The 27,658-nt window shown below is 41.2% G+C and overlaps 1 protein-coding gene across 2 annotated transcripts in view; it reads left to right on the plus strand.

Annotated features, from left to right (window-relative positions):
* LOC115469062 (protein O-mannosyl-transferase TMTC4-like) overlaps positions 1–27,658 on the plus strand; it is a 162,684-nt gene that overhangs the window by 34,705 nt on the left and 100,321 nt on the right. For both annotated transcript variants that reach the window (XM_030201344.1, XM_030201345.1), the window contains exon 3: positions 14,921–15,036. In XM_030201344.1, coding sequence (XP_030057204.1) covers positions 14,921–15,036 — 116 coding nt within the window. The remainder of the gene's footprint in view (positions 1–14,920; positions 15,037–27,658) is intronic.

Below are 27,658 nucleotides of genomic sequence, written 5' to 3' on the forward strand. Positions count from 1 at the left end.
ATACGTCTTCTTGCCGTGACCTCTCATAGGCTGGGTACTGCGCAGGATTGTGTGCCATCCCTTTCTAGTACTCCTAGTGTTGCTAGGTTGGCCTTGTAGGCTGTGGTAGGTCGACCTGGTTTGTCTGTTGGTGGGCAATCTGCTTTGTCTTCCCAGGGGTCGCAGATTGCTCAGGCAGGGCCCAGTAGAGATGTGAAATATCTGGATTCCTTTTGGCTTATGGTTTGGCCCTTGAGAGGCAACACTTAGTGAAGAAACGGTGATTGCCACTTTGCTTAAGGCATGCAAGTCTTCCAACTCCCTGGCCTCTGTCTGGGTTTGGAAGGTCTTTGAGAGCTAGTGTGTCCAATGCTTGCTTTCTCCTTGGAAGGTATAGATTTCCGAAGTTCTCAGGGTTCTACTGAAGGGTTTCACGCAGGAGCTGGTGCTGAACTTGCTAAAGGTTCAGCTGGCAGTTCTTTCCTGTTTTCATGGCAAGATCTGAGATCTCTCCCTCGCTGCTCAAAGAGCCATTGCATAGGTTTTGAAAGGGATTGCTCATTTGTTCCCCATGTTTGACCGTCTCTTCCCTCCTGGTATTTGAACTTGGTGCTGAATGTTCTTTTCTGTACTACCTTTGAGACTCTCAAGTTGGCCTCTATCAAGGACCTCACTCTGAAAACAGTCAGCCTTGAAGGTGTTGGGCTTCAAGCTCTGTTGTGTCGAGACCTGTATTGCTTTCTCTTGGAGGATTTGTGTCTATCCACACTTTTTTTTTTTCTTCCTTAATGTGATCTCCTCCTTCATGTGAATCAGTTCATCTGCCTGCCCTCCTTTGCGGAGAGGGATTTGGATTCTGCTTCCAGGAGGCTCCATAAGCTGGACGTCCACAGGGTTCTGTTAAGACACGTGTAGAAGACAAATGAGTTTCTCCTCTGATTATCTTTGTGTCTGTTTCCATGGGCTCAGGAAGGTTAAGGCGACGTCCAAGGCCTCCATTGTATGTTGAATCAAGGCAGCTGTTGAGACTGTTAACTTTTGCAAGAACAAACAAGAGCATGCTAGGTTGAGGACGTTGGGCGGTGACCTGGTCATTGCTACATTCCTTTGTGAAGCATTACAGGTTGATAGCCAGAGCCTGTTTGGACTTTGGCAAGACTGTCATTCAGGAGGCATTGTCTTCTGCCCTGTGAGTCTGCTTGGGTATTTCCCGCTTGTTAAAGATGATACAACCCAGACTCTAAGAAGGTGAAATTTGGTCGTATCTGTTAATTTCCTTTACTTTAATCGGGCTGCACCATCTTTGAACCCTACCGCGGAACACTGTGACTTCTGCAACTCTTGGGATTCTGTCCTTTTCTCCAGTGGTGGTTCAAAAAAGAGAAAAAAAGCAATTCCTTTAAAACTGCATTGTGTTTTGGGGCATAGGTGTGTCCTGTGGCATCTTCTGCTGCCTTGGCAGAGGAATACTGGAACTTTCTTATGATTACTAGCAGGTTATGTTGATAATGTCGCTGGAAATTATCAGTTTCTCTATCTTTGCTGGCACGAAGGGTTAACACCCCGCTTGTTAAGGATGTTACAGCCTGATTAAAGGAAAGGAATTTAACAGGTATGACTAAATTTCACAATGTATGTTATCTGTTCGTTTCTGTATGTGTGTATGTGTATGGATGTGTTTCTATATTGGTATTGACTTTTTTGTAACTGATAGGTAGAATAGATGAAAGGGGAAGGTAGTTTGAAAGGTGACCTATGCATGCTGCTTCTCCCATCGCTTCCCCCACCAAATGCAGAAATCTCCCTTATGCAGCACCACAGCTCATCTCACTTTCTGTGGCTAGAGCTGCCGTTTAGTGTTCTATGCCCACTGCCTTCCTATTGACTGGATCCAACCCACAATCTCTGCTGCTAATAACACTAGAAGCAGGCAGGGCAGGCTCACTCACTTTGGAGAGGGTGGATTGGAGAACTGCAGATAAAAGATTTTAGCTTCTGAAAAATGTCCAGACACATTAGCTTCCATGTAGCTTCTGGACATTAGTGCAAAAAAATCCTGAGTCCTGAAAAAAGATTTGTCAATCTTAGCCTCCTGAGCATAACTCACATGGCCTAAACGTTTGAACCGAAACTATGTAGGTAGTGTGCTAATGCCTTAATTTGACAAAACTCACAGCAACAGATATTAGCACTACACAGCAACTAATGAGAAAACTGTATAATTCAATCAGTAGTTTTAACAAATATATATATTTAAAAAATCCCAAAACAAGACTACCAGTAATTTAATAACAAAATATAATAAAAAAACAGAGTACAAAAAACTGTGAGTGAACCTATTTTTTTATTTTTGTTACATTTGTACCCTGTGCTTTCCCACTCATGGCAGGCTCAATGTGGCTTACATGGGGCAATGGAGGGTTAAATGACTTGCCCAGAGTCACAAGGAGCTGCCTGTGCCTGAAGTGGGAATCGAATTCGGTTCCTCAGTTCCCCAGGACCAAAGTCCACCACCCTAACCACTAGGCCACTCCTCCACTCAGCCTATATGTATATCTAGTTGAATCTAGGTCAGTGTATTATTTAAAGATTAACACACCCCTTCTGTTTTTACTTATCTTGTCTTATCATGCTGCACACAAAAAAAGAAATACTACCATAGTAAAAGGAAAATATAATCCTTAAATTTTTTGAAGTGGAAGAGGGAATTCTCAGAGATATAATTGCCCATGCGGGGATATCCACTGCAAAGCTTTTCTCAATGCGTAATTCTTTGCAAACCTGCAACAATATAAAACAAAAGATCCTATATAACGATTTGCACCTCCCAACATTCTACTTCTGGATGCCTGGGTTTGTAACATGCATTCCCGTTCATTGCCCCACCCTCACGTTAAAACGTAATGACGTCAGAGGGCTGAACAATGAGGGGGAAGGGAACGCTGGAGGCGAGATGATAGGAGGAGAGAATCGTGGGACATCGAAGGGGAGGGCAGGGCAAGAATTTTATTGATTTTAGAAAGACAAACAATTTATCAATCAATAACATCAAATAATATCAACTGTAACACAGAATTCAAACAAAAGAGGAGAATTGATGGACATGGATGGGATGGGAGGATAGTCATAGGCTCCCCATATAAGAGGCTTGGGGAAGCTAAGCCTCCCTAGCCCAACCATGACCTTCCCCTGGCTGCTGCACCCCCCTCAAACGCAGGGCTGCCTGGCGCAGCAGCACTGCAGCCAGGCAGCTCTTGGACGGTCCCTCCGCTCCTTCCTGCCCTCAGCTCCCCGATCGACAGCCCTCCTCTCCATTCCTCCCCCCCCCCCCTTGCGTTTGTTTAACCCTTTTACTTTCAGGCGCAGCGACGGCAGTGAAGAGAACAACACAGTGGGCTCGCCTCCAGCTTCTCCCTTCCCTCACAGTGTCCCACCTTCTGCAATGATGCATTTCCTGTTTCCGCGAGGGCGGGACACTGTGTGAGGGAAGGGAGAAGCTGTGTTGTCGTCTTCACTGCTGTCGCTGCGCCTGAAAGTAAAATGGTTAAACGCGCGTTGGCGGGGGGGAAGGAACGGAGAGGAGGGCTGTCAGGGAGCTGATGGAGGGCAGGGAGAATTGCTGGACATAGATGGGAGGGCAGGGGGAGAGAAGAGATGGCTGGAATTGGAGAGGAGGGCAGGGGGAGAGAAGAGATGGCTGGAATTGAAGAGGAGGGCAAGGGCGAGAGGAGAATTGCTGGACTTGGATGGATGGAGGGGAGGGCAGGGGAGAGAGGAGAATTGCTGCACATGGATGAATGGGGGCAGGGGAGAGAGAAAATTTGCTGGATATGGGTGGATGGAGGAGAGGGCAGGGGAGAATGGAGAGTTGCTGGACATGGATGGATGGAGGAGAGGGAAGTCAGGAAGGAGATGCACATGGATGGAGGGGAGAAAAGCGAGGAGAAATGCTGGACGATGGATGGAGGGGAGGGAAGTCAGGAAGGAGATGCACATGGATGGAGGGGAGAGAAGCGAGGAGAAATGCTGGACATGGATTGAGGGGAGGGAAGAGAGTGGAAATGCTGGACATGGATGGAGTCTGCGTACTCTTTATCTTTTAAAAAATAATATAAATAAAAATCACAAAAAAAAGAAAGATTAAAACAAAAAAAAACATAGATAAAACAATCATACCCCTGGAGCATATTACTCATTATGCACCCTTCCCAATTATTACTTATCATGACGGAACATTTCTCCTAACGGTTCCCTCAAAAACATAATTGCCATTACATGATAACCTTGCTAGTGCCCGTTTCACTAGTGTGAGAAACGGGCCTTTTTTACTAGTACAGTAATAAAAAGCGATAACCATATATATGAGCCTCAAAATATTATCTTTAACTATTGAGACTTCAAACATATAAGTAACTGAGCTGCTAAGCCACTATCATCATAGTTAATGTATCTGTTTCCCCACCAGCATATAGAAAACTGCACACAGAAACCAGTAATGAAATAATACAAACAATAGATCTTTTCTCATTTCACATATGGAATAATCAAACAATGGATCATTTCTCATTTCACACATTCTCCTTTCACATTGCTTAAACTAAAGCCACTGAAAGATAAAGGTGCAGTACTTAATTCATAGTTTCTGAGTGAGGAAACACCCAGCAGCTGTTGCACCACAACTCCTCTTCTATAATCCGAACTTCCAAAGATCGGTGGCTCTGACTGGCAAGATCCCATCTCATGCCTGACACTGCGGAGTTTTGATTCACTCTGCCACAATCTGTGGAAAAATATTTAACAAGTGCACCCGCTTAGCAGCTATTGGGAAAAGCTTTTAGCGGCACAGTGTGTTCTTTAAAAAAAAAAAATAAGTGAGGATATTCAGTGATCAAGAAGCTTGTCCATCTTTTAGGTGGTAATTCACCTTTGTAGTGGATATCCCCTCATGGGTGAGAGATATGTCTGAGAATTCCTCCTTTCACTTAAAAAGTTTAAGGATTATATTTTTCTTTTACTATGGTAGTATTTCTTTTTTTGTGCAGCATGATAAGACAAGATAATTAAAAACAGAAGGGAAGTTTTACTCTTTAAATAATGCATTGAGCTAGATTGAAGGAGATAAAATCCCTGTGTGTGTATATAGATATATCTAGATAGAGATATAGGGGGGGGGGGGGAAGTTTGGTACCCTGGAACCCCTTGTCTGATCAGGCTCTTTTTTTTTTTTTTTTTTTTTTTAAACTTTAGATGTTTATTGAGTATTTTTTGCATTTAGAACCATTAAATATACAGCAGCTTATGTTTCCGTCTCATTGCATGGTCTCAACATACACTTTCCAACTAACTGGTATTACAAAACATCACAACCTGTTAATTCCAAACTATTCCCTTTGAACAATTCCCTCCAACCATGTTCCCCCCGTGTTATCCCCAGCTTAGCTATTCTCTTACCTAACACAGGTGGTGGAATGAACATTACCCCCAATACCCTCCCCCCTTCCCCCTACCCGTCTCCCCTCCCTGGAATGTGTCCCAAACCCCTCTAAAGTTTCTCAATCATTTGTTGAAGTCTTGTCCATCCCCTTTTACGTCTAAGCTCTCCCTCCCTCCTATATACCGTTAAACGCTCCATGTGCCACAAAAGTCTCACTTCCAATCCCCTATATTTGGGGGATCCACTGATCTCCAGCAGCATGCAATAAGACACTTGCCAATCCCCACCGCATAAATTTACTCTCCTCCCACAGCTCTCGCTCATTATACATTCCCAGTAAGCACTCCCATGGACCGCACACCAGAGAAACTACCATGGTTCGGGCCAGCGCTTTCGTCACTGCCTGCCAAAATACTACCACCCCCGGGCATGTCCACCACACATGTAGAAATGTGCCTTTCTGTGCTTTACATCTCCAGCACTCATCTGATGCTCCTGAATACATCTTCAACCTCTCTGGTGTGTAATACCACCGCGTTAGCACTTTATACGCATTTTCCTGTATTAACACACAAACCGAGGCTTTCTGTACTTCCCCACATATATCTTCCCATTCCCGCTCTGTAAATTGGCACTGCAGATCCCTTTCCCATGCTTCCTGAAATGAATATGTTTTATCCTCGTCCCCTTGAAAGAACCGGTATATCACCGATATAGGTTTTGGGACTCTCCCCAACATAATCCACAAATTTTCTAAACTTTCCCTTTCCCGTGGGTATCCTCTCCTCCACCCCTCTTTGTCTATAAAGTGTTTTAATTCCATATATGCGAATCCCTCACCCGCAGGAATCCTGTACCGGGTACACACCTCCTCAAAACTCCACATCCCACTCCCATGAAGCACATCCCGAAATTTCACCACTCCCTTCTGCTCCCATCTCACAAAGGTAGCATTTTCCCTGCCCGCCCTAAACTTAGGTTCCCACTGGAGGGAGGCCATTGATGATACTCCATCCTGATCAGGCTCATTTTGAACTTCATGTCTTTTTTTTGTTTTCTAATGGTTTCCCCTAATGCCAAGTTTTGTCTGTTAAATATTCAGAGTTATTTTGCCCCCAGACAGACATTCTTGATCCCTTTTGTCTAATTCTTTCCAACTTCTTTTGGGTTGGAAGAATAGCAATGCGTGTGATAGACTGCATGTGGTAGAAAATAGTGTTGCTAAAGAAAAATTAAATTGTTTTGCAAGAGACTGGTGCATCTCTGGAGATATTTTCAAGCTTCACAAAACTGTACTAAAATAATTTTCTTCCTACATCCTTGTCACCTTTTATAATTCAGATGTTATTTGTCTCATGTTGTCAAAGTAAATCAGTGCTTTGGCTTTTGGTAGGGCTGTTGAATTAAATCAGTGGCTTGAATAGCCACATACCTAGCCACTCAGTGTCATTAAATGTATAAGCTGTTTATTTTCAAATCGAAAAACAGCTATATTCTTCATCTAATTCCTCAAGGATCCTGGTAATTTTATTGCCAATTTATTGTCTGTTTTCTGAATGAAATGGGCATGATAATGCAGTATGCATTTATGATTTGGAGTTGCATATTCTCCTAGAATATGAAATAGAGAGAGAGTAATCAACAGTTAAAGTAGTATTGTCTTATTTGTTACTATATAGAAATTTGCCACAAATAGGCTGCTGAGAGGTAGTAGGATTCAAAATGAGTTCATTTCAAGAATTAACAAGGTTCCAATAAAAGCAGTAAATAAAATCTACTATTGCTGTACGGAACTAAGCTGTATTGTCATAATTTTTCTTGCTGTCTGGAGAGGAAATCAAACACTTCCTATTACAGGATGCCAGAATCTCCCAGTGCAGAGCACTATTTAAATCGTGCTTTTTAAAAGTACTTAACTTGCATGTATTTTACTGTATCTATGCACTAGGTTTTACTTTATAATACTTAAGGGCCTCTTATCCTGATAGACCAGTCCAGATGTATTATGCCACCTTACTAGTAGACAGAAACAGAGAACATAGCCTTTTGCAATGAGCACTGTCTGATCCCATCCCCACAAGCCTCAAACAGTTATGATTTTATATTTAAATAATTTTATTAAAGTATAAAAAGAAACGATATTCTGTACAACTCGTTTTATAAATCACAAACAACTCCTGTGTCCCCTCCCCCTCCCTCATCACAAATATCCTCCACTATCGGGAAAACTGAACAACCTGAATTACTACAGAATGTTACATAGAAAATTCATGCTAACAGAATACCTTGGTCACACACACAGAACAGAAATGCCAAATACATAATAGCTGATCAAAACTGATTAAGGTATATTAAACCAAACCCCCAAGAAGCCACATCAAAGAAATAGAGATGCATTTCCTTCTACACCTTGCAAAATACAAAGCTCATACATGCCAGGGATGGTGTTAGAGAAGTGCAACTAGGACAATTGCCCCCAGCCAGAGAGAGCCCTAAGTCTGCTATAACCTAAAGAAGATAGTGTGGTCCCCTCCCAAATGTTTTCCCTGTGTCCCGGCCATGTCTAAAACCAGCACTGGCAGGATACACATTTTAAATCTGACCTATTCTAATCACAAAATGAAAATATTTTTTTCCTACCTTTTTTTTTGTATGGTTATTTTATTTTTCAAATAATGTTTGTCCCAGGCTCTTTCCCCCTCGATCTTCTCTTAGCTCACTCACCAGGGTCTCCTGCCCATTTGACTTTTCTTCTTTCTCCATGCTCACCATCCATCTTCCATTTCTGTGTACTTATCTTTTCCCATGTTCAGCATCTCCCTTTACTGTGTCCCCTATACTTTCCTGTCCAACATCTCCTCTGTGTCCATCTCCCTGCATTTATCATCATCACCACTGTATATCCCTGTCCTCTCCACCTGTGTCCAGGATCACTCCTCTGTCCAGCATCTCTTCTGTGTTCCTGTTCTCTCCCATGCCTAGCATCTTCCCTCTTCCGTACCCCCTCGCCCCCATGTATGGCATTGTCGCTGTGTGTCCATATGCAGCATCTCCCCTTTGTGTTCCTGTCCCTATGCTCCCATCCATGCCCATCATCTCCCTACTAATTCTGTATACCTCCCTGTGTCCAGCTTCTCCCCTCTCTTCCTCCCCACACCAATGTGTCTCCCTTCTTTCCAACCCCCCATGGGTCCAGCACCTCTCCCCCTGCCTTCTAGCCTCCCCCATGGGTCCAGCACCATTCTCCCTTATCCCTGTCCTCCCGTGGGGCCAGTGCCTCTCTCCCACCCCCACCCCGTGGGGCTGGTGCCTCCTAACCCCCACCCTGTGGGGCCGGTGCCTCCTAACCCCCACCCCGTGGAGCCGGTGCCTCCTAACCCCACCCCGTGGGGCCAGTGCCTCTTTCTGAGCCCTCCAGCCCCCCCATGAGTCCAGCACCTCTCCTAGCCCTCTCATGGGTCCAGCAACTCTCTCCCTGCCTCCCAGCCCCCTTCGTGGGGCCAGCGCCTCTCTCCCAGCCCTCCCTGTGGGGCCATTGCCTCTCTCCCAGCACCCTCCATGGGTCCAGTGTCTCTCTTTCTTCCCCATGCCCCCACCATGGGTCCAGCGTCTCTCTACAAGCCCTCTTCCTCCCATGGGTCTAGTGCCCTTCTTCCTTCCCCCAGACCCCCCCCCCCATTGGGTCTTGAGTTCCTCTCCCAGCCTACCATGTGTTCAGCATCTCTCTCCAAGTCCCCCCATGGGTCAACATCTGTCTCCCCCACCATGGGTCAAGCGCCTCTCTACCTTCTTCCTACCCCCCTGATGGGTTCAGTGCCTCTCTTCCTTCTTCCTGCCCCCCATAGGTCCAGAGCAACTCTTTCTTCCTCCTACCCCCCATAGGTCCAGAGCAACTCTTTCTTCCTCCTGACCCCAATGGGTCCAGCCCTTCTCTTCCTTCCTCCTGCCCCCAATGGGTCCAGTGCCTCTTTTCCTTCCCCCAGCCCCTCCATTGGGTCTTCTGTTCCTCTCCCAGCCCACTGTGTGTTCAGCATCTCTCTCCAAGTCCCCATGGGTCAGCATCTGTCTCCCATCTCTACCATGGGTCAAGTGCCTCTCTGCCTTCTTCCTGCCCCCCCCCCCCATGGGTCCAGAGCAGCTCTTTCTTCCTCCTGACCCCCATGGGTCCAGCACCTTTCCTCCTGCCCCTGATGGGTCCAGCTCTTCTCTTCCTTCCTTCTGCCCCCCCCAATGGGTCCAGTGCCTCCCTTCCTCTTGCCCCTCGATGGGTCCAGCACCTTTCTTCCTTCCTCCTGCCCCTTTGATGAGTCCTGTGCACCTCTCTCCCAGCCCCCCATGAGTCCAGTACCTCTCTTCCTTCTCCCAGCCCCCCATGAGTCCAGCACCTCTCTTCCTTCCAGCCACCCATGGGTCCAGCGTGCCTCTCCCAGACCCTCCCATGGGTCCAGTGTCTCTCCCTCCCTTCCCTTAAGACCGAGTGATTGGTCAATGGGATGAACTGTAGCCAGTGTGATCCACGATGATCCGGGCACCTTGAGGCTTTTTCTCCCCAGTAATTCACCAATGACACATTATTAGGCATGACTAAGTTTTAGTACATGTCCATTTTCTCCTTATTAAGTAGTGGGAATTGTGAGCATCAGTATATGTGTTTATAGTTATTTCCACCACCACTTGATACTGTATTTAGAGTATGCAAAAATAAGTAATCAGTACTCAACCCCAAGACATGTAACTCCATGAATCTCCAGTGAAAACTTGATTGCCAGTAATAAGGGCTTTAGGGTGAGATCAGAAAGCAGTGAGGAAAAGGAACATCTCAGCTGCATGCCTTGAAACAGTCTGATAGGCAAACACAAAAAACAATTAACAAGCAGATAGTCCAAAGGCTTTTTTTTAAATTAAGTATTTCATTATACATACAGGAAATTTTGAAAAATACAAGAGAAATTTTACACACCTAACTCCATCACAGACGCTGGAGTATCTGGACATTCTGTTCGACACGGTACAGGAGTAAGATACTCATGGATCTTCCTCTATCAGTTAAGAATTCCTCCATCCAATGCAATACATTACCTGCAATACCTAAAGAACTCAGGGGTCCTTTTACAAAGGCACACTAGCAGCTTTAGTGCTTGCTAAAAATGCTAGCGCACCTGTGTAAAAGGACCCCTCAATTTATACAGCTGAATATTATAGTCTACCGTATCAAATGCATCAGTAAGATCAAACTGCAGTAGTATTGCAGCCTTAACTTAGGCAAATAAAATTTTTACTTCTGAGGTAGTAGCCAATAAAACTGCTTCGGTAGACTGGAAAGAACAGAAACCAAATTGCAAGTTTAAACAATCAAATTTAAAAAAAAAAGAAATCTGACAATAATTCAGCTACATAAGCTTGTATAATTAGCTTGTTGACCAACATCTAATTTTGCATTTTAAAGAATTGGTGTTAAAATAATACCGTGCAATTGCAGGAAAAAGGGAGATCAAAAGTGCCCCCACGAAAAGTACAAAATGAATCTCCACTTATCATAAAAGATTTCAAGATGGTCTTGTTCAGCTTATCCTACAACAAGGAGGAAAGCAGTCTCGGCAACCTTCCACAGACCTTGCATTTCAAACTGGTAAAGTCTGTGTTTCAAAGGTTCAGGTTTCTTTTCTCCAGACAAAATACATGAAAGAAGCAGCATAGATTCTTAGCACTTCAAGTCCTTTTGAAATGAGGTTCATACTTTTGATATTTATTAGAATCCTGCACCTTTCAAAATTTAACAATAGTAGCAATATTCGGTACACTTCTAACATGGTTCTTTTAGCTACTGAGTTTCTGTAGAAACAAGAAGTTTAGGGGGTTGTTTTCAAAAGAGAGATATGTCTCAAAAATGGCATAAAGTGGCATTTTTTGAAACTCTGATTTGAGATGTTTTTATCTGCAGTGCATCTAAATCACAAGGGATCATGTTGGGGGCGGGATTTGGGCATTCGCAAAAGTAGGACGTTTTTCTGCTATAATGCAACAAAATAAATACGTCAAGGGCTAAAAGTTAGGTGTTTTGGTCTAGACCTGTTTCAGTCATGCCTAAGTCACAAAAAGGTTCCCTAAATGACGAGGTGACCACTGGAGGGATTAAGGCATGACTCTCCCTTACTCCTCTAGTGGTCAATGAGCCCCGCTCCAAAAATGTGAAAAAGTCCATACCAGCCTTTGACAGCTTCAGATATTATGGCCAGTCCTGTTAGACCAGCAAGCAGATCCCTGGAATAGCTTAGTGGTCGGTGCAGTGGACTGTAGAGAAGGGGACCCAGGCCCATCTCTCACTCTAACTGCAACACTTGTGGTATAAAGTTTCAGCCCTCCGGGGGGGGGGGGGGGGGGCGTGGCAAGATGGGGGCGTGATCCTGCCGTTGTTTTCTTCTTTATATTTATTCCTGAAAATATGCCTCATACAAAGAGAAAAAATAATCTTTATTAATGAATTAATATAACCTTACTAAAATTAAATCCATTCCCTTAACCCATTGTTATACATCAATCACTACATACATACTCTTATTCACCAACACACTTAAAACCATAAACACTTTTCCAAAATACTCTTTCAGTACACAATTAAATGACATATGTCTGGTAGTTTCTCATCATATCAAAATTTCTCAACAACATATGGTTACTACTCTTTAATCATTTGTATATCCAGTGAATTGGAGTCTCCCACAAGAGCAAACTTCTTTCACATCGCATTCAATGGATCAGAGTCACCAACTTGTAAAGTTAAAGTATTCTTTCCTGCTGCAAACCATTGTGTTGTCAATGATGATAACAGTCATACACATCCAGTAACCATATGTTGTTGAGAAATTTTGATATGATGAGAAATTACCAGATATATGTCATTTAATTGTGTACTGAAAGAGTATTTTGGAAAAGTGTTTGTTTATGGTTTTAAGTGTGTTGGTGAATGAGAGTATGTATGTAGTGATTGATGTATAACAGTGGGTTAAGGGAATGGATTTAATTTTAGTAAGGTTATATTCATTAATAAAGATTATTTTTATAAATGTTAAACGGTTACTAGTGAGTAATTTGTAGAATAATGTGTAACCAATTATAGAGTATAGACCTTGACTGGGTTTGTGATACAAAGAGAAAAGGGACTTTGAGGTTTGTCCCACCATCTACCTCAACGTCGTCCCCAATCCAGCAGAGATTAGATTGTTTCCTCGCCGGAGCATCTCCATTAGAGTTTAGGGGGTGAGTCCCACTGCGGAGGAAGTCAGAGGAGTGAAGCCTCTACTGGGACACGAAACATCTCTTTCTCCCCCCTCTGATTCCAACACTACTCCGTATCCAGCATCGACTGCTTCGCTGGGAGGTAGCCAGCACGTTTCCAGAAGTGTAGTGGGCGAGGCTCCTACAAGGGTCCAGTGTTGCAGCGAGAGAGCCTGGAGAGTGGGACTCAGGGTACAACTGGAGTCCCTGACATACCATCGGAGGTGAATCTGGAAAAGATTTGGGTGATGCTTCAAAGGATGGACTCAACACTTCAGAAATCCTCAAGTGAGGTAACAGCTTTGAATCTTATGTTTGAAGATCTTGTTAAGACAGTTGAGTCAGTGAAAGAAGATCTTTCCACTTGGATCAAGCAAATTCAAGATGATGTGAAACAGCTTCAAGACTTACTTTGCCTCGATTAAAGATAAATTAGCTCTCCATAAAAAGATTGAGCAGATAGAGAATTTCAACAGACGTTTACATCTCCACCTACTGAACTTTCCTTTATTTAAAAGATACTTGACTGAAAAGTTGAAAATACCACAGGACGCTATTACTCCTCTTAATAAGATTTATTATCTGCATAAGAATCCCTGGAAAAAAAAGAAGGAGAAGGTGGAGAGGATATAAATATTGATGTGAATAATATTTCCGCTATTTTGGAACAATCAATAGAAAATGCTACTGAGCTACGCTTCTTGTTTCCTTCATGTTTCAACAAGATCTCAATGAGGTTCTAAGACTTTATTTTAGATACTCAACTGTATTTTTGGCAGAGAGAAAAATTTGGATTTATCCAGATGTTACCAAATCAACTCAAGAACGGAGAAAATTGTTTTTGACTGAGACAGGAAACATTGAATTTAGAGGGAACCATTTTTCTTGCTTATCCATGTAAATGCTTGGTCCAATATGGAGAGACCAAATATATTTTTTACTCTCCAGAGCAATTAAAAGCTTTTCTTGATTTAAAAAAGATAAAATAACAATAATGTTAGAAATAGAAGAATAGGGCCACTGCTCAGGAAGAACTGAGTTCAATTCCCACTTCAGGCACAGGCAGCTCCTTGTGACTCTGGGCAAGTCACTTAACCCTCCATTGCCCCATGTAAGCCGCATTGAGCCTGCCATGAGTGGGAAAGCGCGGGGTACAAATGTAACAAAAAAAAATCTGCTTTGTGGATCAGAGAATAATTATCAGCAGCACATAGTTCTAATTTTGTTTTTACCAGCTATGCATATGCTATTTTCATTTCAAATGAGGTAATGTGGTTAGGGAATAAATCTGTGATTGGCTACAGAGAAAGTGGGAGAGGACCAAGGCTAGCCATTGGTGTTGAATAAAAGGTAAAACAAAGCAAATCCTCAAAAAAACTTAGTAAAAAAAAAACTTGATGCAGATCTGTGTTTCGTCACAGAAGTGCTTCCTCAGGAGTCAATGGATACTGGTATGAGTAACTAGAAAAACAATATTCACAATTTCAACAAAGTCAGTACTAGCAAAAAAAGGGAAAAATTGCCTACTAATGACAAATTTAATTGCTGAGCAATTAGCAGCACAGTCCCAATGAAGCAACCGCGAGCTTCAAACAGCAGCTGTTTGTCATTAGTTGAATTGGTCTTCCCCCTCCTTCTTCTCTCTTCTTCTATTTGTTGCAGTGGGGGAATTACCACCACCCTTTTTTTTTTTTGGCTACAGAGACTCATTTGCTAGATTGTAATATTTTTTGATTGGTTATGGTTTGGTTTATTAAGCTTGACATACCACCATATCTGACTGGCAGATCACAACAGTTTACAAATTCAAAATACACACAAAATTAGGGGGAAAGGAACTACAATATTCTTGGATAGAAAAGATACACAGTCGCACCAACTGGGGAGAGAGGGCAAATAGGGCAACAGGTAAGACAACATGAAAGGAAAAAAGGACAATCTGCAGGAAGAGCTAAAAACAATCAAAACTGGCCTAATCTGGAGGAGAAGCCTTTTTAGAAAAACATGTCTTCAATAACATCTTGAAGGTTTTAAACGATTGCTCGGTCCGAAGGGGGAGGAGAAGGGAATTCCATGGAGAAGGGGATGCAAAGTAAAAAGCACAATGTCTAGTTGATTCTAGCTGGGCATTGTGTGGGCTGGGGAAGATGAGATGAAAATCATTTGTATTTCAGTTCTAATATCTATAAAGTTTGAGATATTCTCTGTAATATTTTTCAATTTGTTTTTCAGGACCTCAGAGCAGAAACCTCACTTGGTGATTTGTGGATACATGATTTCTGGGGTACTAAGCTTAGCAGTAATGCCAGCCATAAATCATATCGACCTCTTACAGTTCTTACCTTCAGGTAATTTGTTTTATAATGAGCTTAGAACAAGTCTGCAGAGAGAAAAAATTGCTTGGCAAAAGTGAGATCTTTATGATGCCAGTTGAGTATTTAGTGAATTACAGCACTTTGTAAATTAAAAATGACTTATTCTGCATTCTTGTGTAAAGGCCTGGATTGAATAGATGTCTTGCACATTAGGGGATAACTTTATAAACAATTTGTGCATGTAAATAGTAGCCTAGTGGTTAGTGCAGTTGACTTTGATCCTGACGAACTGGGTTCAATTACCACTGCAGCTCCTTGTGACTCTGGGCAGGGCACTTAACCCTCCATTGCCCCAGGTTCAAATAAGTACCTGTATATACTATGTAAACCGCATAGGGGTAGAGAATGGGCTGAGTTGGAGCAAGATTGGCACTTACGCCTTCATCTTATAAAATGCAGGCATAAGTGACAATACTTATTGGCGCATTCATGCACAAAACTATGCCTTCCTCAGAATAGGTATAATTTTGCGCAGCAGCCTTCTAGTGGGCTGTAAAGGCATATAGATGCATACGTTCCCTTTTAAAAAAAATAGGTACAACTTATGCACCTATGTGCTTTTTCGGCCTAGATGCCCTGCTATACAATTATCCTTTCTCATAACAAAAACCTGATTTAGTGAAGCTTTTTTTCTCATTTTGAGTCTATATGGGGAGAAATTAATAAATCAGGCCCTTCATGCAAAAATGTATGACAGTAACTTCAGCTTCTGAATGAATCATCTTGATGAGGCCTTCATGTTATCTGATTGCAAGCTACTAAAACAAATCTTCTAGAGCAGAGTTGGCCAAATCACTCTTTCAGGCCTGCAAACATGCGGGAATGCAGATCTGTCTCGAGTGTATTCATTGGGGATATACTGAAAATCTTGCTTGTAAGGTCTTTTAAAGCAGTGGTTCTCAACCTATTTGCTGCTGGAACATACCTTAAGAGACTGCAATTGTTATAAAATACAGCCATCTGATTGTTATGTAAAGCTCGAAAATTTGATTGGTTGCCAGTTCAGTATTATGTTGAGTTTAAGATTTTATGTTTAACACACAAAGCTCTACATTCAGGAAACCCTCTCAATTTATCCAAATTAGTTTTCTGTACACTCAAAGTAGAACTCTGATTTTTTTGATTCTCATCAACTTGTACTCTGTCCACCATTACGAGCTTACTATAAGTCTACCAGACACTCTGCTTATCACCGAGTCTTTGAAATAATTTCCCTCCTGACATCGGGGAGAGCTTTCCTTTAAAAAAATTCAAATCTGCAATCAAATCCTACTTTTTTACAAAAGCTTTTTGCTGACCTTAGCTCTAGTTGGGATTGTTATGGAGGTGAAGTTCATGCAGAGGATGGTCCCTCTGTTTATATAATACACAAACACGGTTATGTATTCTTACTATTTCAAATCTCTTTATTGGTTTTAATGATTAAAACATAAAATACCAATCAACGTATTGGACTAGATTCAATTTCTGTCCACGACAGCGGCCAATCCAGGCCAAGGACACCTGCACCAAACCTCTAAGTTTGGTGCAGTTTATAGAATAGCACCTAACTTTAGGCACAGCCATCAGTAGCAACTAAAACGTGTTGCAAATTGTCACACCTAAATTAGGCGCAGATCCCACTGTATTCTGTAACAACACATGCAATTAAAAGGAACGCCTCCAATATGCCAATGACCCTCCCATTTCTGCACCTCCTTTTTTGACTCGTGCATAAGATTTAGGTATGTACATGTTAATTGATTCTGATTAATGCAAATAATTGCTTGTTAAAAAAACAATTGGTGCTAATTAGCTCATTCAATTAAATTATGCGTGCATGATTGGCAAGTAGAGGGGGGAGATCCTTGATACAGTTTATTAGGTGAAATATGTCAGATGTAGTCCCCTGATGGAGAGAGAATGATATTAAAATTTTCATGATAAAATGATCAAAGGCATTAAAAACAGCATCATTGTTGTGCATATTAGTATTAATAAGTTATTAGTGATTGGAGACTATAGTGGACCTGTGATGAGGTGTTGTAAAGCTTAAAAACGATGGAGAATTTTGAGTGACACTGCTGAGATCCATGGAAAATTGAAGAAAGAAGTAACTTAGATTTGTTCAGCCTGGTAATATTTGGCTCTTCTGAAATTTATATTGCTTTGGAGGATATGATGTGGTATAAAATATGCATAATTGATCTTGATCTTTCTTTGCCTTATTTGGGGCACCAACCATAGAAATCTGCCTGGCACTGGCCTTCTGAACTACTGGATTTGCTGTTGAAGCCCACTGTAGTCCATCCTGATCTGTCTTGCCATATACGAGTCACAGATCGTAGAAGTCTGCTTGCCATTGGTCTTACTTTTCCACTGCTGGTGTTGCTGTTATAAGCACCACTCCTGCCCTTTATAACACAACAACTATGAGGTCATTTCTATTTTGTTTTGATACCATCATCTCTCTATTTAAGGATCCTCTGTGTTTATCCCACACATTTTAAATTCCATCATTCTTTTTGTTTCTGCTTCCTTCACTAGGAGGACATTCCAAGCATCTACTGCCCCCTTTGAGAAAATTTTCTTGATGTTACTCTGGTCTACTACCCTTCAACCTCACACCCTGCAATCTCAGTTCTTGTTCTCTAGTTTTACTGCTTTGTATGTATTCCTCTGTTCTTCTAGGATATACGTATTCAGATCTTCAAATCTTTTCTCTATGCCTTCCTCTGAACTGCTTCAAGTCTTTTTATGTCCTTTACAGCCTCCACAACTGAATATGATACTCCAAGTGGGGCTTACCACTACTTGTATAGGTGCATTAACATATCCTTTCTTCTGATGGTTATGCCTCTGTTTGTACAGCCTAGCATCCTTCTGGTTATGGCCATCACCATGTTATATTGTTTTGCCATATTGAGATCCTCAGACAGTAACATCCCAAGGTCCCTTTCCTGGTCCATCCATATCAGCCTCTCATCCCCAGGTACATACCGCTGTTTTGGATTTCTGTACTCCGAGTGCCTCACCTAGATAGGATTTTTGATAGTGCTGGGGAGGAGCCGGCTGCCTTGGTACATGTGGGTACCAATGACATAGGAAAATGTGGGAGAGAGGTTCTGGAAGCCAAATTTAGGCTCTTAGGTAGAAAGCTCAAATCCAGAACCTCTAGGGTAGCATTTTCTGAAGTGCTACCCTTTCCACGTGCAGGGCCCAAGAGACAGGCAGAGTTCCAGAGTCTCAATGCGTGGATGAGATGATGGTGCAGGGAGGAGGGTTTTAGATTTGCTACGAACTGGGCAACATTCTGGGAAAGGAGGAGCCTATTCCGAAAGGGTGGGACCAGGCTGCTGGCATCGGCATTTAAAAAGGAGGTAGAGCAGCTTTTAAACTAGAAACTGGGGGAAGGCCGACAGTCGCTCAAAAGCACAAAGTTCGGGATAAGGTATCTTTCAAAGATAAAACCAAAATAGGGAAGATAGGTTGCAAAAGAGACCGTAGTAGATCAGATGTCCTTAAATAAAAATAAAAATCAGACAAAAAATTGCAAATTAATACTGTCAAGTACTGAACATGATGCAAATAGGAACAACAAACATAGTTTGAAATGTCTATATGCGAATGCCAGAAGCCTAAGAAATAAGATGGGAGAGTTAGAATATATTGCACTAAATGAAAAATTAGATATAATAGGCATCTCAGAGACCTGGTGGAAGGAGGATAACCAGTGGGACACTGTCATAACGGGGTACAAATTATATCGTAGTGATAGGGTGGATCGAATTGGTGGAGGGGTAGCATTGTATGTTAAGGAGAGCCTTGAATTAAATAGATTGAAAATTCTGCACGAAACAAAACACATCTTGGAATCCCTATGGATTGAAATTCCATGTGTAAAGGGGAAAAGGATAGTGATAGGAGTGTACTACCGTCCGCCTGGGCAGGATGAACAGACGGATGTAGAAATGTTAAAGGAAATTAGGGAAGCAAACAAACTAGGCAACACAATAATAATGGGTGATTTCAATTTCCATCAATATACCAATATCAATAATCAATATACCAGGATTATTGATTAACAATGCTACTACCCAAGGATATGACAGCTGGTTAGAGATTTTGAATATTCATAAAGCCATGATTCGATTGGAGTTACACAGTGCCTCTTTGGCAGATTATTGTAAACAGGAAATCGTTCCTAGAAGTTTAAGAATGCTACGGGGCCCTAAAATGTTTCAGGAAGATGAAAATTTCGTGACACAATGGAATATGATACTTAATAGGTGCTCTCTCGATTTGATGGTACTGCTGGTAAAGAGAACACAAGAACAAATGGTGATCGAGAAGACACGATGTGAGGAAGCGTTGAAGATACAAGAGGAGTCAGTTAATTATGCGGAGGAATGTAAAGATCTTAAATGTAAATTAGATAAGTTCCAGAGAGAACTGCGTGCCCAAAAGATTCGTAAATATCAAAGAGATGAGAAAGATTATAAAGAGGGATATGTTTATCCCTGGATGAGGAAGGAACCAGTTGAAACTAATGTTAAAAAACAAACTAGATTTCAATTTTCATCGGATACCTCAAGTAGTAGTGAGGATGTTAATGATCCGCCAGGGGATATGAGAAAAGAAATACACGTAAAAAGCAGGCCCTGGAAAGGGCGAGTCAGAGGGAATCGGAACTTCAATCAGAGACCTCAGACGCGATCCCAGAGACGCAACCAGCAGTGGTGAACATCTCAAATCGAGTATTAACATCGATGGAAATGGCAGTGTTGGCTAGAGGACTTTTGTTTATACCTACGGGATTTCATGATCCCTTTCAATTTCGCATGGATTTAGAAAAATTCATCCGCAAGTTGAATCTCAAATTGTTTTTTGCTTCAAATGCAGTAGAGGAGAGCATGGATAGATCGCTAGTTAGTGAACCTTCCAAGTGGAGTCCTATGGGCAATTTAGAAGCTGTCCTGACTACTTTTAAAATGTGTATTTTGAAAGACTTGGAGGAGATGGAATCTCACTTGCCTAGATGTAAACTTAATTTGAACAAAGATGAAAGGGCTGCCCTGCACGAATTAAAAAATGATTCTACAATAATTATTTGGAAGGCAGACAAAGGAGGGGCAGTGGTGGTGCAAGATACGATACACTACATGGAGGAGATAGCACGTCAGTTGGCTAATGGGGACACATATTTGGAGGTTGTTGAGGATCCTTCTGAGGAGGTACAGGAGCTTATTAAAAGATTATCGGACAGAGGCAGGAAAGAAGGTTTTCTTACGGAGAAAGAATACAAATTTTTGAACTACCGTTTTTTTAAAGTTCCTGTGTTTTATACGTTGCCGAAGATCCATAAGAATATGGAACATCCTCCTGGTCGGCCTATTGTGTCAGCCAAGGGTTCTTTATTGGAACGGGCAGCGCAATATATAGACAAGATCTTACAACCCCATATGTTTCTGATAAAATCTTATGTACGAGATAGTTCTCATTTTTTGACATTAGAGGCGTTACAGATACAAGAAAGAACCAACGTCTTACTAGTAACGTTGGACGTCTGTGCCTCGTATACGTCAATACCTCAAGAAGAAGTAATAACAGTATTACAACAAATTATGGATTCTAGACCTCGTCCACAAATGGTGCCAACGGATTTTGTTATTGATTTAATTCGTATTACTTTAACTAAGAATTATTTTACTTGGAACAAGAAATTTTATTTTCAGAAGATAGGGATCTCCATGGGTGCTGCTTGCTCTTCCACCATTGCCAATCTCTTCAAGAAGTATTTTGAGACGCGATGGATTTACACGTCCATCTTATTTAGGCATGCCATATGTTGGCTTAGATACATAGATGACATTTTCATGGTTTGGAGGGGCACAGTGGAGCAATTGAATCAATTTGTGGATGAACTAAACGCATGTCATGAAACGATTAAGTTCGAAGCCAAACATAGCGCTTCAGCCATCGCTTTTTTAGATATTTGGGTTACCTTAGAACATCAGCGGGTGGCCACTTCTGTTTACATTAAACCTACGGACCGCAATACTACTTTACAATTTGCAAGTATGCATCCTCATCATTGTAGAATGAATATTCCATTTGCTCAATTTCTTAGATACAGGAGGATTTGTTCTTCCACTATGAGTTATCAACAACAGGCTAACCAGCTAGAATCGAAATTGATTAATAGGGGTTACCCCAAGAAATTGATGTCTACAGCTAAGAAGAGAGCAAAGAACAATCATAGAGATTGGCTGCTGTACCCCAGCCAAAAGACTCAGGGGCCAGAGGAGGTGTTAACATTTGTGACACGTTACAATGCCCACACAGATAAAACGTCTAAGATTGTTAAACGGCATTTACCTATGTTGAAAGTTCACCCTTGTTTTCGGGACTTGAGAGTGATTTTTGCTTTTCAACGTAATAGTAATTTTAATGACACCTTATGTCCAGCAGAGGTTTGGAATCGAGACATGATTAGAAGACATGATGATGGTTTTCATAGCGCTTGTGGACACTGTTCTGTGTGCAATATTATGTTAAGTTCTAATCAATTTATTCATCCAATTTCTGAAAAGTCATATAAGTTGCATTCCATAACAGATTGTACTTCAGTGAATGTAATATACATCATAATGTGCCCTTGTGCATTATGTTATGTGGGACAGACTTCGCGTCCTTTAAAAACCTGGTTAATAGAACACAGACATTGTATCCAAGCGGAGAAGACATATGAACCTATGGTCTCGCACTGTGTACAACATCATCATCAATTTTCTGAGTTGAGGTGTATAGTACTAGAACAAATGAGAGTTTTGGAAAGAAGAGGTGACATCAGACGTCTTTTAAGACAAAGAGAACAACGATGGATATTTGAGCTCAAGACTGTCATACCCAGGGGTTTAAATGTAGCGATTGAATGGAAAGCGTTTCTCTGATTGGAGCATTTTCGGGTGACGTCAGACGCTGAGTATATAATCGGATTGTGAAAGCGAAGAGACCGTCCGCCATGTTTTGAACCAGAGTTAAGTGGAGACGGCGAGACATTAGAAGCTTGGATTTTTTCTCGATACACACGAATTTTCCCCTGAAGCAGCTATAACATAGCGAAACAGGGCCACCCTGTCGGGACTTTATTTAAGTGTGGAGTACAATGGATGCGAGGCTGGATTTATAAAGCAAGATAATTCTTCAGCCAAGATAAGTACTCTTTCCAAGTCTTTCGAATTTAAACTTTATTATTTTGGTCTCCTTTACAAATGTTTGCATAGTACATGGTCAAGTCAGTGGCAAAAGAGTGTTTGGCAAAAGAGTGGTGCAGTGTTGCTGTGGAGTTTTTTTTGAAGACACATGATTGATACAGCTCCCTCATTACACAAAAGGCTTGTCCTTTGACAAAGAGGTGCTGCTGTAATACCTGATGTCTTTTTTTCTCCACATTGTGTGACTACTGGAAATTGTATTGCCTAAGGGCAGCCATAGTTGCTTGCAAGCAGGTTGTATACCAGGTAGAAAGAGATATATATTGTTTGATTTCAATTTCCCCAATTTTGACTGGGTAAATGTAACATCGGGGCACACTAGAGAGGTAAAATTCTTTGATGAAATCAAGGACTGCTTTATGGAGCAGCTTTTACAGGAGCCAACGAGAGAAGGAAAAATTCTAGACCTAGTCCTTAGTGGAGCGCATGATCTGGTGTGGGAGGTAATGGTGCTGGGGCCGCTTGATAACAGTGATCATAATATGATCAAATTTGATATTAGCTTTGAAGTAAGTATACACAGGAAATCCAATACATTAGCGTTTAACTTTAAAAAAGAAGACTATGATAAAATGGATGGTATTCATCCCAGATTACTGATAGAACTGAAAAATGAACTTGCGGAACTATTGTTAGTAATATGTAATTTATCCTTAAAATCGAGCATGGTACCAGAAGATTGGAGGGTGGCCAATGTAATGCCGATTTTTTTAAAAAAGTTTCCAGAGGAGATCCGGGAAATTATAGACCGAGGAGTCTGATGTCAGTGCCGGGCAAAATGGTAGAGACTATTGTAAAGAACAAAATTACAGAGCATATTCAAAAGCATGGATTAATGAGACAAAGCCAACATGGATTTAGTGAAGGGAAATCTTGCCTCACCAATCTATTGCATTTCTTTGAAGGGGTGAGCAAACATGTGGATAAAGGTAAGCCAGTTGATATTGTATATCTGGATTTTCAGAAGGCATTTGATGAAGTGCCTCATGAAAGACTCCAGAGGAAATTGGAGAGTCATGGGTTAGGAGGTAGTGTCCTATTGTGGATTAAAAACTGGTTAAAAGATAGAGAGTAGGGTTAAATGGTCAGTATTCTCAATGGAGAAGGATAGTTAGTGGGGTTCCCCAGGGGTCTGTGCTGGGACCGCTGCTTTTTAACATATTTATAAATGATCTAGAGATGGGAGTAACTAGTAAGGTAATTAAATTTGCTGATGACACAAAGTTATTCAAAGTAGTTAAATCACAGGAGGATTGTGAAAAATGGTAGATGACGTTTAATGTGAGCAAGTGCAAAGTGATGCATGTGGGAAAGAGGAAACCCAATTATAGCTACGTCATGCAAGGTTCCACGTTAGGAGTCACTGTATTGCTTTGGTATTGCAGCCTGCTCACTTGATCACCACAGACTGCTCACAGAATAAAATACTACAGATTCTTTTGGATTCGTATTGGGTAAATGAAACTCTTTATTAGTACTTTAAATGGAGAGTGTATAAGTCATTTTTGTTACTGCATCACAATGATTAAGAAATAAACATACTAATCGAGTACATTACTAAATGAAGGCTATAGAAAAGTAAAATAAGAAATATATATATATACATCACCACTGGTCAGGAATTTCAGGCCCTTATCTCATCACCTGGGGGGCCTGTTGCAGCGAAAGCCCAAAGTCTCCATATGACCAGGAACAAGTCTTTTCTGCACGATGCGTCCATCCACAGAATGAGCCCTAAGGCTCTGCTGCAAAAAGCCCCCTTTTTATTAAGCTAAAACTTATCCAGGAATGTACATGAGGTTTCAGTCATATGCTCTCAGTTCAGGTAAACAAACCACTGGCCAGGTGTTATATCTCCCGAACCTCAAGCATACCCCGCCTCCCTCCTGCACAAGCTGGCTTCAGAGGCATTCCAACCTGTTCTTGAGATGTGCCTTATCTCATATATTGTTCTTAAGATGTGCTTTATCTTATACATTATTCTTGAGTGTGCCTTATCTCATACATTGTTCTTGAGATGTGCCTTACATTCTAGCCTGTTCTTTGAGATATACCAGGAAAGTCACTTTTGGTCAAAGACAGTGGATTTTAAAAATGTATTATTGATTAAAGCAAGACTGAAAAGCAATGTTTAATATTTTCCATCACAATCGCCAACCAAGAAAAGGATCTAGGTGTCGTTCATGATACGTTGAAACCTTCTGCTCAGTGTGCTGTGGCGGCTCAGAAAGCAAATAGAATGTTAGGTATTATTAGGAAAGGAATGGAAAACAAAAATGAGGATGTTATAATGCCTTTGTATCTCTCCATGGTGCGACTGCACCTCGAATATTGTGTTCAATTCTGGTCGCTGCATCTCAGAAAAGATATAGTGGAATTAGAAAAGGTGCAGAGAAGGGCGACGAAAATGATAAAGGGGATAGGACGACTTCCCTATGAGGAAAGGCTAAAGCGGCTGGGGCTCTTCAGCTTGGAGAAAAGACGGCTGAGGGGCGATATGATAGAGGTCTATAAAATAATGAGTGGAGTGGAACGGGTAGGCATGAAGCATCTGTTTATGCTTTCCAAAAATACTAGGACTAGGGGGCATGCGATGAAGCTACTAAGTAGTAAATTTAAAACGGGAATCAGAGAAAATGTTTCTTCACTCAACGTGTAATTCAACTCTGGAATTTGTTGCCAGAAAATGTGGTAAAGGCGGTTAGCTTAGCAGAGTTTTAAAAAGGTTTGGGCGGCTTACTAAAGGAAAAGTCCATAGACCATTATTAAATTGGACTTGGGAAAATCCACTATTTCTGGGATAAGCAGCATAAAATGTTTTGTACTTTTTTTTTTTTGGATCTTGCCAGGTATTTGTGACCTGGACTGGCCACTGTTGGAAACAGGATGCTGGGCTTGATGGACCTTTGGTCTGTCCCAGTATGGCAATACTTATGTACTTTTCATATTTTAACTGCTAAACATTAAACCATTCTTCTAACTTTTGAAGATCACTTCTCATGTTGCCCTATCCTTTCAGGGTGTCCACTCAGTTGCAAACCTTTGTGTCATCCGGAAAAAAGCTAACTTTTCCTTCTAACTCTCCGGCAGTGTCGTTTACAAATATATTGAGTACAGTTGGCCCCATTACCAATCCTTGAGGTACTCCACTACTCACTTTTCATTCTTTCTAGTGAATTCCATTTACCACCACCCTTTGTCATAGCAGAAGTTTTTGAAAGAGTTGCCATACTGGGTCAGACTAGTCGTCTGTCTGTCAGCCATTTTCTAATCCAGTTCACCACTTTGTGTCCTAAGTTTAGCCTGCTCCGTTTATTCTTGAACTTTCTGAAGTTAAGGCAGAACAACTCAAACCAATAGTCCTTAAATCTTTAAGAGTTTTTGTGATTTGTACTCTTGTCCAACTGTAATATTGAAACACTTGTACTCGGAAGCATATGATTGGTAAATTTGTATACTTAATTTGATGTTTATATTGGGTACATTTCCACAAAATAGTGCTATAACTTTAACTCCTTTATTGAAAGACAGTACTAAATCTCATGAACTATGTAATAATTACAGACCAATTGCTAGTATTTCATTTTTAGCAAAAATTACTGAATCAATGGAGGCATATCAACTGTAAAATTTTAATATTTTAGATCTACAACGATCCAACTTTAGGAAGTATTTTAGTATTGAAACATGTTTATTAGCTCTGACATCTGAACTTCCAATGATATTGGACAGGGAAATGTGCATTATTAATGCAATTGGACCTTTCTTTTGCTTTTGATGTGGTAGATAATAACCTATTGAGTAAATTGGAAACTATAGGGAGTGGAGGAGCAGCTTAATGGTTAGTGCAGTGGCCTACAAGCCAGGGGAACTGGGTTTGATTCCCACTGCAGCTCCATGTGACTCTGGGCAAGTCATCTAACCCTCCATTGCCTTAGGTATAAAATAAGTATCTATATATAATATGTAAACCACTTTCATTGTTACCATAGAAAGGCAGTATATAAAATCCCATCCCCTTTCATTATGGGTGTTGCGGAAAGGTGGTTCCTCAGATTTTGTAAAAAAAAAAAAAATCAGTCTTAAAAGTTAAACACCATGGGTTAACTACTACTTGAAAACTGGACTGTGAAGTTCCTCAGTCCCCTATCCTTTTTAATATGATCTTTAGTTCACTGGGTAGCTTACTCTGGTCTCTAAAATTGTCCCATTATGTATATGTGGATGATGATCAAATTATTTTTCCTATAACTTCTTCAATTATTGATACATTCTATTTTGTTAATAACTCTTTTCTTAAAGGTACCCCAATGGATGATTGTCCATAAGTTAAAACTGAACGTAGAAAAGACCACAGTGCTATAGGTGGGAGGTAGAAACCACCCAATTTCATCAGTGGAATTAAAACTAGATGAGATTGTAGTAACAGTACAAACTGCTGTTCAGCATTTGGAAATTTTGTTTGGTTTAACTCTATGTGGTAAGTCCCAAATACTCCATCTTAGGGCAATTTCATTTGGAAAGCTTGATTTTCTCTGTCATATTCGGTCTAATTTTTCTACAAATGATCTACAGAAATTGGTTCTTGCTCTAATTTTCTCTGTCTTGGATTATTGCAATGTTCTTCATTTAGGGCCAGATTCAAAACATGGCACCCACTTAAAGACTGAGCACCACTGTCCTGACTGCAACTATCAATCTCTCATCCTTAAGTTTCAGTTCTCTTCCTCTTAACCATTCATGTGTCTGGGTTTGATCCATGTAGTGGTCCTGGAGTAATACTTTATATTTTCCGCAGTATTTGTGAATTTGACATTTGTTTTTCCTTGTTTAGTAATCAAGTTCTTTAAAGAGCTTTTTCTCTTGCTTTGCATATTCTGTTGGCTTCATTCCTGTGGTTAAAGGCAGGGCTTTTTTTGATGGGGTACTTGGGGGTACTGAGTACCAGCACCTTTTCCATTGTCTGCTAAAATTGACCCATGTACCCCAAGTTTTAATGATAGAGCTCAGGCTCAACACACCAATTCTGTCTTGTAATAGATTCTATGACTGGTTGCAGGAGGCCTGGCTATTATGGGGTGGGTCCCTCAGTGATCACCCCACTCCTGAAGGGTGGCCAAGCATTTGAGTACCGGCACCTTTTTTTTTACTAGAAAAAACACACTGGTTAAAGGTGGAGCCTCACTCATTCCTTCTGCTCCTCAGAATACCTACCCAAGTTTGATGGGCCAGTGAGGATCAAGTTGTAGTGGTTTAAGTGGGAAGTATTGAAAGACTGGTAAAAGCTTTGAGATGAAAATTAATACATCAAAGGTACACAAAAGGAAGAGGGAGATGGG

Source organism: Microcaecilia unicolor, chromosome 4, assembly GCF_901765095.1.
Source record: "Microcaecilia unicolor chromosome 4, aMicUni1.1, whole genome shotgun sequence".
NCBI lineage: Eukaryota > Metazoa > Chordata > Amphibia > Gymnophiona > Siphonopidae > Microcaecilia > Microcaecilia unicolor.